The following is a 12,031-nucleotide window of genomic DNA, read 5'->3' as shown; positions in this document are numbered from 1 at the left end:
ATCCATAATGTGAGACTCTGAGTTGTGTTTGTGTTCACCGTTTTTACTTTGAACACCGCTATCAACAGTAGAGAAACTGTATTTAAAATATGGGAAGTTGTTGTGTTTATGGTAAACATCAAAAACCATTTCTGTCTTCTAGGGTCCAAAACCAACTACATCCTTTTCTATTGTGGTATATTTTGGCTGTCTATAATTTGGCTGTGTGTATTTTTTTAGTGTGTAATTTCTGTGCCTAGATCCCTAACTTAGACCTGACCATTAAAAGAGCGTCTGCGTCTCTGCTGAGCAGGTGTAGTGTGTGATTTTTAAGAAGGATGATGTGTGTAAGCAGGAACTACAATGACGACCCGTCCAGTAGGGATTCCATTTATTTAGCAAGTCTTTAGGTGAACTGTTCAAACTGCACATGTACTTTTGGTGCGAATGAGGAGTGTTGTGGATCTGCATCCAAAGTTCATTCTGACCTGACCAGAGAAAGTAATGTGTCACTATGTAGACACAACCCACACATCATGGAGGACAATGATTCAACAACAAATGAGTCGTTGGATGTAGTGCATCCAACAACCTGCTCCCAAGACTCGTCTTTGTGTCCCTGCCTTTGGGAGGCCTTTCAGTCAACAAGCCCTCTAAGGAGGCAGAAAGACACAGCAACATATGAAAAGAGTTGGCAAATCACCCCAATCCAGACCCCACGTCTTAAGCTGAAGAATGGAAGCTGCAGACGAGGATAGTGGGGTTTCCCCTATAAAACTAGCTAAGCCTGGTGGTAATGAAGCTAGGGCATTCGTCCCGTGTTTTTGAATTAAAAAATGTTTAAAGTTGAGAGGAAATTTGAAAATATCACTAAGTGATATGTGCTATTGGAAGACATTATCAACAATCCCTAAACACCAACAAAAAAGTCTTAAAAACCCTTACAATAAATAAAACTAACAATGCTTAGCCTGGTGGAGGCGCAAGTAAAGCCTGGTGGCCCGCCAGACTTATAATACACTGGGGAAAGTCTTGATAAAATATTCATTTATCCTAAAGTACTAAATGCAGATATACTGTCAGGAATTTCCTGTCTACCAAAGTCCTACTTTATTTTTGTATGTCATAAAAATATAAAATAGAATTGGTATTTCAACTCCTAAAAATGTTCTTATTCATTTGCCGCTTAAATCATGTTTGGGTTTTTTTCTAGACTTTTAAAGAGTATGAAGTCATAAGCAAGAATTTTGTACTTCATTTACTGAGTTAATCTAGATACAGGGCATGTTAAGACAAACTACAGTCTGGGTTAGACAGAATAACAGCACATTATCTACACAAAAACATGTTTATGTTTCACTTCCTTAACAGCAATACTGTTAAGGAAATCAAATCTTTGAAATCAGTGAGGTAATCCTCGAATATTAATAAATTAGTTAATATTACAACTACTAAACCACCAACTGACTCAATCTGAATACATTTTTTCTGCATAAAGTCATAATTTTCTTTAGGTTTATTTACATCTCCAGTAGCATCAAGCCATGCATCAGTTTTCATGTCACTTCCTCGGTGCAGTCACTACAGTCTCCAGCAGATGGCAGTCTCTGCTCTCTGTCAAACTGTGAAATAATTTGAATACTTCCTCTGCGGTGTTGCTTTACCTTGCAAATTACACTCACTTAATTTCACATAAAGCTGTCTAGCTGACGCATTCAATCACACACAGACACCAGTTAATACTGCAGGTGGGTTACTGTGTACGAATCGCCTCTTTATTTTTGACATTGGAAATTGTAATAAACAGTGACCAGGCAGAAAGCAGAAAATAGTTTATTGTAATATTTAAATTCATTGTATCTAGAAGCAGGACTATTAAAGCACTTTATAAAAGTTTTGTTTTTAGAGATGGAATACTTAAAACTCAAGAATTAAATATAAAACATTATATTTAGAGAACTTTTTTTTCAAACACCCAATTTCAGCACTTTTTCACAGATCCAGTGTGTAGCACCATCACATGAAAAATCATTCCAAGTCGCTTTGTCGTTGTTTATGACATGTACACAGTCCTCTTCGCCCCATCTTCCGCTTGTCCCACCATTATCAGGCTGAGAGTCATGCCAGTTCCTGTTAAATTTGTGACAGAATTAGATCACGTTTCATACGGCGCAACAACAGACACAAACATACAGATGAGATTGTGCTTTAAAGCACAGAAATAAAACCACATGTCAAACCACATGTCTCTGTTTGTGCCTCTCAGCACTGAATCAAATGACTAATCACTTACTTGAACTCCGGGGAGGTTCCATCAACCCATTTCCAGGAACCCTCCGTTTCTTTATCATTTAAACCAATCCAAGCTTCCTTCTTGATGAGTGCAGCAAGGAATGTCTGTCAAATAAGGCACAAAACTATGTAATCTGTATGAAACTTTTATAAATTGTATGCTAAATACTGCCTATAAATAAGTCTATGTAAAACATATGAGCAAAAAATCAATCATTTCAACAACAACAAGAAATTGCATTTTTTTTCACATTTTCCCCCTTTTTATTTATTTAGTTTTACTCATTTTTAAAAATTAGCCTTAGTTTCTGGTCTTGCCAAGTTTCACTGTATTTCACAGGGTTGTCATGTGATACACAAACACAAAGTACTGTGAAGTAAATTTCATTTCAAGAGGTGTGAATGCTTGCATTACTTTTTTTGCTAATATAAAAGCATCTAACATAACATTAAAGATTTAAGAAACTTATGGACTTATTTTGCACACAAATAAAATCCATCTGACTAATAAAGAGAACGCAGCACCTTCTCCTCAGCATTGTTCATCACTAGCAGATCTGCTCCTCTGTGAATGCAGTCGCTCCTGGCTTCATCCCAGGAACCGGCTTCGTTAGAGAAATAGTAACAGGAAACGCTGAACGCTATCCATCCTTTAGGACATGTTGATTCTAACAGAGTAAAAAAACAAACAGAGTTTTCTCTTGTATCGAGAGGGCTGACAGTCTTTCAATAACATGAATGGCTAAAATTTCATAATATGCTAAAAAAAATTCTGTATTTAGTGTCCGTTCTATTAAATACATTTTTTATTTTTGTGCTTAAAAAGCAGGAGCTATTTTGAGTTTCTGTCGCCAAGGCCAACTATTGTAAGCGACTTTGGGCTTGCTTTTTCTAAAGTCGATTGCAAATGTAAAGAGTCATGGGTTGCATTTTTTGGGGGGGGAGGGGACTTGTTTTTAAATGTTAAGTTGCTCATTTCGGCTTGGAAATCAGCAGAGATGCAAAATAAATACCAGAATTTGTCTGATAACCAGGTAGTTTTAGTCAAATCTGTGCAGCGGGCCATCTGAGTTGTGGAGCGGCAGGAGGAGCTCTGTGCGCTGGGCTCTGACAGCAAACGCAGGGCTGTAACGCAGAGCCTGACTATTATAACCATTAAACAATCTCCCATACAGTTCAACCTTGTAAGTGGAGATACATAGTTTATGTTAGCATTATGAAATAACTTGCAATTAAGTATTGGCAAAGCTCAATGTAATTTTCACAGGTGGTGGAACATTATTGTCAACATTTGCTGAAAGTTACTTGTAACCTAACTAAGTTACTTTCCAAACCAAGTAATCAGTAATCTGATTAAAGTTACTTTTTCAAAGTAACTATGCTATCACTGTAGACTTCAATACTAAAAAATTGTCTAAGCAGATGTCGATTGGAACTCAATTTAATCTAATAAAACATTAATCAACAATTCCTCATTAGTCGAAAAATTGTTTGCATCACCGTCGCCGTCCAGTACCAGAACACGACTCATAAAAGAAATGAAGCTGTCTGGACAAACCTCGAAGCTTCATCAGCTCTTTAGTACCTGCAGTGAGGTTGGCATTCAGCAGGTCTCGTTCCTCAATCAGAGATGACATCTTGTTATTTCCATCTTGTTGACATCCAGTCAGATTGCCGCTGGCGCTGAGACCTGCAGCCATTTCATCTGTTTTATGATCTGTTAATAGCAGAATATGTTGTTAAAAAGAACATGTAGTAAATTTGAGCTTATAATATTTAAGCTAAAGTCCCACATTATGTCATTCTGGAAGATAGTTTCAGGAAATTAGCACACAACTAGTACAAAGAAAGAAATGCAGCATACCATAGATTGAGTTTGGTATGAGATTAGCCTCTTTTAAAACAAAAACAATTAAGCTTCTGCTACCGAGGCGATGCTTTCTAACAGGCTATTTCCAAGAAAAATTTGCAGCGTGTCCTTTCAGCTCTTACTTATCAGAAATGTTCAAACTGGAAACAACCTGTTCTTCCGTTGTTAACTTTCACATCTTAGTTTTCACCACTGAATTGGTGAAACATGCCATTTCAAGCAGTAGTTATTTGGTTTTAATCAAAAGAGGCTGAAGAAGTCCAAAAGAGAGCAGCAAAAAGTTCACTTTGTCCATAATTAGGCTAAAGACAGTGGGAGGGTAAATTAAAGGCAGTCGGACTCACAGTAGACACCAAGGATGACCAGTCCAGCCAGGAGGGAAACATTAAGGAGCCCGAAAGCAATAAGAATACCTAAATAGAGCCTCTTCTCAGAGCTGCTTGAACCTTAGCAAAGATTAAAAACAAATACATGTGAATTCTACTGAAAAATAATGACAAAACACATTTGTATCTGTAGGTTGTGTCATTCTTACCTCGGTAATTTGGTGCAGAAATTTGGGGAACAAGTTTGACAGATTGAACATTAGCATATATATCCTCCATTGCTTGAAAGGGGAGCTGAATATTTTTTTTCCAGCCAGATCTGCAACCAGCAGCTAAACTGAACACTATGAAAGTGTGGTCGGAGCGGTGAGGGGTAACACGGTGTTCAGATCAAAGTTTGAGGAAGGAAGTCGCACAGAATAAAAGTTTGAACCAAAACTTTAGCACCTATTTTAATAAGCGGGTCTAAGCTGTTCACCAACCAACACAGTAGATTTTACTGACAAGACCAAAGTGCATCTGCACAAAGAGTGTATGCGTCCAGTTTTGCTTATGTGAACAGATGAAGAAACCCTGGCCTCTTCACATTTAATTCACACTAGTTGTGAACTGAGACGAAGACAAGAAGCAGATTTATTTTGCATCCGTTTTATGTTGTTAACTACTAAAAAAGGATTTACACGACAGCAAATATTACTTGAAAACAAATGTGTTTATGTGGTGGAGTTTGTGCAGACAGAGGATGGCGCTGTCACCATCACCAAAGAAGGAAAATGAAACCCAAATCAGTTTGTTTTTTTTGCCAAAATGCTACCTGTATGACCTCAGTCTAAATGGCCCAGTTTTGATCTTTTCTCCTCATGTTGGACTTGTGTTTTATTTCACAAACAGGTCTATGTTGGAAAAAATATTCTTGCCCAATTAATTGATAGAAGAAGGGCCCAGTTCCACGCCCCTCTTTCCACCCACAATGGGTCGGGAACAACTGAGGATATATGTGGCGAAGAGCTGAGAGAGCACAGAGAGTTTGAAAGAGAGCAGAAGTTTTGGGTGTAAGCATTGCAAGTTTTGAGAGCAAAGAGATGAAACGTCACCATAAGGACATGGAGGCAGAGGCGAGTCAAGGATGAGAATCGGTTAAAAGTCATTATTTGACTGAGGAGCAGCTTATTTAGCTAAATTGTTATTGTTGGTTAAATATCACTGAGGTGCACAGACAGACCTCCAGACAAAAACCTAGAAAATATTTTTTTTAAAAGAGAGAGAAAAAAAGTTAATTGAAAATTTCCAACATTTCAAAGCGTTTTAGAGGCCAGTGTTGAAGAAAGTATTGCTGTAAGATAAATATGTTTTTAAGGTCATTGCGGTTAAAGGTACAGATTTAATTAAAGCAGTGTGAATGGGTGACATGCAAAACACTGATTTTGTTGATTATTGGGAATGGAAGAAAAGGCACCTGTCATATGCAAGTATTATTGCATATGACAAAGAAATACATATTTTTTTTTTTATTGAACAGTTCTGAAAAAGCAAGAGTTGCATTCAAAATTCAAAAATAAGACTAGCAGATTTAATCTTCCTCCTGTTGTATTGCTACAACATGCATCTGTTTAATGCCACTAAAGAGATAAATCAGAGCAGAGGAGACATTAGGATCAAATGCATAATGAATGTTAGATTGTTAGAAATGATTTTTTAAAAACTAATCATATTAATAGCTTAATAGTTCAAATATTTTGACTTAAACGTTTCCACCAATTGCTGATTTTTCTACCAGTGATGTTTAGTTATTTTATGGATCAAACGTTATGCAAGTTTCTTAAGGAATGTTTTTGATTATTAACAGCATATATGTAACATGCACATACAAAATTAAACAATACGCTTGAAAAAGCCATTACAAGCTGCAGCTATTTAGTAACAGATCAAAATGGCATATTGGTCTGTAATGTAAAGCAGTTAGAAATGCTTATGTATACCATCTATGTTATGTCTTTTTCACAGATCCAGTTCTGAGATTGAGAACATGGAAGGTCGTTCCAGACGTCATCAGTTCTGATGTGTGCACAGTCCTCCTAGACAGCTCCAGAGGCTTTACCGCCATTATCAGGCTGATTCTCCTCCCAGAACCAGAACATTAAAGAAATGAGAATCACCGTAATCATCTTATGTTACAACAGAAAGTTGTTTGCAAAGCTGAGAGTATTTTAAACCATTTTGAATTTTGATGACAGAATTTTTTTTATTTTCTGCCTTTAAAAATAAAGAACAGACTCATGAGAATTAAAAAAACAAAACTCACAGAAAACACCAAGGCTGATGAGTCTAATCAGCAGGAAAACATTTAGAAGCCCCAGAGAGATGATAACACTCACATAGAGCCTCTTCTTAGAGCTGCCAGGACCTAATCAAAGAAAATACATTTCATATATATTATTTATTATTATTATTTTTAAAAATATTTGTTTGCGGACTGTATTAATACGCAAACATATTTTCAGTACAAGATTTAATGTAGTAAATGATTAGATCTACCAAGACGGCATAAGACCTGGGAAACATCTACCTGGAATATTATATTTGAATATTGTGATTGTGTGTTTTGCAATAACGCATGTTTTTATCATTGGAAAATGTGTGTGTGTGGGTGTGGGTGTGTGTGTGTGTGTGTGTGTCCAATGTGCTGCATCACTCTCCTGAAAATTCAGGAAGGAATTCAAATCAAGAGAGATCGGGGAATAACTATCGCATAAGTGCTGCAAACAGTCTTGAAATATCCCAGCTGTAGACTAGTCTTGGACATTTCCAATGGACTCCAACCAAAGATCTGGCTGTACTGATTGAGAACTCTACACACACAAAGCAGGCAGGCTCCAGTACAAATACGCCTCGATTGAAGCAATAGTTTGGGTTTCTGAAAGATATGTGTGACTGTGGAACAAGGCAGGTTTGCTAGAAGAACCCTCCGCATTGGCCCGAATAAAACAGGAAAAAACAGATATTAAAGCACTGAGCTAGAGTCATAATTCCTTTGATTGGCCAAATCCGTTATGGGCATGCAAAATTGGAATGCATAGCACTTAAAATATGAAGTACTTAGATCAAAAATTGCTTCCAAGCATCCATTACAATATTGTAAATACTGACATTGTGATGACAACCAAGCATTTAATTGTGCAGCTCCAGAAACAATGAAATAGTCAATCAACATTTCTTTTTTAGCTCTGCAGCTCTTCGCGACATCAAAACATAGAATAATATGGAATAACAAAAATGTGAGTAAGTGTTATATGCATAAGAAAACGACAATAAACACACATAATATATTTGAAAATAAATACAAAATAAGGTAAAAACATTGTCTGTTAGAATGGATTAAAATGATATTTAAATAGCACATTTTTACAAGAAAAATGTCCGAGAATATTGCCTACTAGCATAAGCTAAAGCTAATGTTAGCCACAAAGTTTAAAGAAAGTAAAACTCACCTACGTATCTGTGAATGTATAACGAGGCGAACATCTTAAAACCTTTCTCCAGCTTACTTGTTGGGTCTTTGGATCGAGGAACATCATTAATTGTTACATTGGGTAAGCCCTGCAAGCACCTAGTGTAAAATGCCATTTTCAATAGACCGGAAACGATAAAGCCGCTTTTCCTGGAACGCGGAAGCTGACGTGCAAAGAGCCCTAAACAGGCATTCTTACAAGCAGCTGAGGACTTACTTTGTCTAAGCCTGCATGTCAGTGAGGTTGGCATTCAGTCGGTCTTTCTCTTGAGTCACCAAAGAAAGCTTGATGGTGAAATCCGCTAACAAATTGCCAGTTTGATCACCTAAAATGAAAAAACATTCATAATAAACTCGAAGATTCAACATACGTAAGTGATATGGTGCTGTGTTTTCTTGTTCAGTACTCATGTTCACAATGAATCACACTTCGCTTTGTCAGATAGCTGTATTCAAGAACTCGCTCTCAGTGCCCCCAGTGGACAACTGCAGTACAACATGTACATGCATAATATTAAACGGAACAAGGATACAGAAATTGCAGCTGTGCCTTACAAAACAAATCAGAAAACATGAACACATAGCGCAAAACAACTCAAAGGCGAGTTAAGATGAGAACACATATGGTTATGCGTAACGAAGCCAAAAATGGAGATATGTTCGTGTGACAATGATTAGTTCTTGGGGGGAAACTTTTCTATTGGCTTTGATTGCCTGGGATCATCCAAGTCTGTGTCTTCACTACCTCATCTAGCTTGAGGCAAATTATAAAACTTTCAAAACACCTGAGCATCATTATGGGAATCTCATACTGGTCTATGCTTACTGTAGGCTATCCCTGTTGGTGGGGTCTGCAGCTTGAAATCAGCACATCACGCTTTTGGCTTTAAAAATAGGCTTACATTATTATGTTTGAGGAAGAAGAGTTTGATATGAAAGGGAAGCAGCACAGAGTTTATTCTGTTTATGTGAAGACAGTTAAGAATGAAAGCATTGATTTTGGAGAACCAGACTCACAGTGGATAAGAACATAGATCAGTCCAACCAGCAGGAAAGTAGTCAGGAGCCCCAGTAGGATGATAACACCGACATAAACGTTTGATTTAGAGTTTTCTAAACCTTAACAAAAAAGAAATGGGACTCAAACACGATTTGACATTTAACAATGGCTAAAAAATACAAAAACATATATCCACCTTGCTCTTTTCTCCACTCATTCTTTCTTCCCAGGGTTATTTATGGACTTTTAGAGACAAATTCAATGGGTTCGTTCTCTCCATTGTCTGGACAGATGTTGCTCCTGTGCTTGATTGTCAGATCTGCAGAAATAGCATTCAGGAAAAAGGCATCCAGTTCGACCTCTTACCATTTGAGGAAGTCAGACGTCAGAGGTAACCATATCTTTTCTCAAGTAAAGTTTCACATTTTGTAAACATTAATTATGTTTCCTTGAAGGAAATGTATCACATTTTGTAAAAACAATATGCATATTGTGAATGTCACAGTTGAAATGGTGACATAAAATTATAAACAGGAATCCCCACACATCTAATGTTTAATTTTTTTATTATTATTATTTAGAGTCTAATTAAATATTTTTATGAATGCCTCCCATCAATCCTGAAAAAATGCAGCAAATATGGAAAAAAAAAAATCAAACGTAAACACATTTTGCTTAGCAATTTATTTTTGCATCTTCCTTACATTTATAGTGTCAATATGCAGCAGTTGAGCACATTGTTAAAAATGTCCTGCCTGAAAAAACTCACAAGTGCCAGTTTGACAGTCAAACGTTTGCGCAAACACTAACTTGATAACTTTTGCACAAAGGTTTGCTGCTTCTGTATTTCTATTTCTGGCCTTCTCGCTGCTGTTGATGACAGAGGAAGGGCAACACTGCCACTAATTAATCCACTAATTATACTCTGAACCTGCACTCTCAGTTCCCTTCAGAATTTGATGATTTTTTGATTTTTTTAAGAAGATGAACATGTGCTTCCTCTTCTGATTTATTTTGGGCCCCACAGCTGCAGATTGTGGGAAAGTCATAAGCATATTTTCAAATGCTATAACTACTTTTGGCTTTCATGCTTTGCTTCTTTTCATGCAGTTAAAGTTTCAAAATACTTTTTTTTACTTTCTTACACATTATATATTCTTCCATTGGATTTAATTTAATGGATAATTTGTGTCAGCTTCATTATTTAGTTGAATTATTTTCTATTCCAATGTGACACTGTGGTTGCCTTTACCAGACTCTTTTTGTTGCAGGTACATTTGGCCACTGCTGCTTCTTTTCTTGTGGTTTTCCAAGAATACCGCAAGAAAACATCCTCATAGCAATCCTCACTCATATATGCTCATATTGTCTCAGTCATGGCCACTGCAACTTTTAAAATATTAATATGTTGAAATATGTGTCATCTAAGTGTGTATTTTCAACAAAGATTGTCAAAATAGAAACTTTACAGACAAACAATTGTTTTTATTTGTTTTTGTTTCACAAATAACAATATAACCTTTCCCAAAATCAACTGAAAAGGTTTTTCTAAAGGATTCAGACCCTTTATATAATAGCTCACTTATCAATAAAAAAAAAAAAAACAACAACCATCAAGCCAGAAAACATAAGACTGTATCCTGCTGAATGTTTTTAGGTAGATGGTCCTGATACTCTTGAACGTTTCTCTGCCCTGCCAGCTTGTGGAGCTGTTGTTGCGCAGTTGCCACGACAACAGATGCATGTATGTTGATGGCGCAGAGATTACTTAGACCGCTGTGTGATAACAGGGTGATGACAGTAAAACGTATCACAGATTTATGTTTGTGGTTTTAAAAAAAAAGAGAGAAACTTGTCTTGGGTTTCAGCAAATTATGAAAAAATAATCAGATAATTCTCACAAAGATCAAGTTCATTTACAATACAATTGTAAATGAACTCAGAGGAGCCTGGATCTTCTGGATCAGAAGTAATCTAATTTTCTCCACTGCTGGGTGAGCTGGATCAGGGAGAGCGATGAAGGCAGATGTGAAACGACCGTCGTTTTTAAAATTAAAGTGCCTGAAGGAATGGAACAGCTTTTGTCCCTCTCTGTTCACCAACCGACTCACTAGTAGGACATAATCACTCAAATATTTGTCACAAAAAGTGCTATATTTTTTAGATTACATTTATAGACCAAACATTCGGACACACCTTTTAATTCAATGAGTTTCCTTTATTTTCATGACTATTGACATTGTAGATTCACACTGCAGGCATCAAAACTATGAATAACACATGTAGAAATATGCACTAAACAAAAAAGTGTAAAACAACTGAAAATACCCCTTATATTCTAGTTTCTTCAAAGTAGCAACCTTTTGCTGTGATTACTGCTTTGCACACACTCTGCATTTTCTTGATGAGCTTCAAGAGGTCGTCACCTGAAATGGTTTTCACTTCATAGGTCAACCTGCCCTGTCAGGTTAATAAGTGGGATTTCTTGCCTTATAAATAGTCATGAAAATAAAGAAAACCCATTGAATTAGAAGGTGTGTCCAAACGTTTGGTCTGTACTGTATATATATATATATATATATATATATATATATATGCAGGGGTGCAACTACATATTTTTGAGGTGGATGCGAACATCATCATTGTAGGCTAGCTTAAGCTAACCTGAATATTTACAACTCTCTTGTTGATACACTGACATTTCTTACCTTCTGTCTTTCAACCACTTTGAAAAGCTTTTCTTCGTCTCTCCAACATCTTTATCCTTCCCCCTCTTCCGTTCACCTGCAAGTTGCCGGGAGGTTCGGCGTGCAAGCCAGCATGTGGAGGGGTTTAAATAAATTAGAAGATTGTCTAAAAGTTTTATTTGAATACTTGAGTTAGAAAAAGTAAACTCATTTATATATTTGATTTATGTAATACGTTATTTTTATTATCTTGACAAAATGTTGAAGGGTACGCCACAAAGCTCTATATGCAAGCGTGTTAATGGAAAGTTGAGTGGAAGAAAGAAAGTGTGGTAGGACAATGTGCACAACTGTCTAGGACAATTTTGT

At 36.6% G+C, this 12,031-nt stretch overlaps 1 protein-coding gene and 1 long non-coding RNA gene across 2 annotated transcripts; both read right to left on the bottom strand.

The window, feature by feature from the left end:
* Positions 1–1,481: 1,481 nt before the first annotated feature.
* Positions 1,482–5,036, bottom strand: LOC114148351 (C-type lectin domain family 17, member A-like). Its single transcript, XM_028023576.1, has 6 exons — positions 4,677–5,036; positions 4,486–4,587; positions 3,830–3,988; positions 2,797–2,939; positions 2,273–2,376; positions 1,482–2,109 (listed from the first exon to the last, which is right to left on the bottom strand). Exons 1-6 carry the CDS (start codon positions 4,744–4,746, stop codon positions 1,947–1,949), a joined length of 741 nt encoding a protein of 246 aa, XP_027879377.1. The 5' UTR covers positions 4,747–5,036; the 3' UTR covers positions 1,482–1,946.
* A 3,168-nt stretch (positions 5,037–8,204) lies between these two features.
* LOC114147660 (uncharacterized) lies at positions 8,205–9,291 on the bottom strand. Its single transcript, XR_003596095.1, has 3 exons — positions 9,172–9,291; positions 8,993–9,094; positions 8,205–8,301 (listed from the first exon to the last, which is right to left on the bottom strand). It is a non-coding gene; the product is annotated as an uncharacterized LOC114147660 (long non-coding RNA).
* Positions 9,292–12,031: the final 2,740 nt, after the last annotated feature.

The sequence above is a fragment of the Xiphophorus couchianus genome, chromosome 7 (genome assembly GCF_001444195.1).
Source record: "Xiphophorus couchianus chromosome 7, X_couchianus-1.0, whole genome shotgun sequence".
In the NCBI taxonomy this organism is placed as follows: Eukaryota; Metazoa; Chordata; class Actinopteri; order Cyprinodontiformes; family Poeciliidae; genus Xiphophorus; species Xiphophorus couchianus.
Note: the sequence above shows the minus strand (reverse complement) of the source record. Positions and strands in the feature narration are given on the sequence as shown.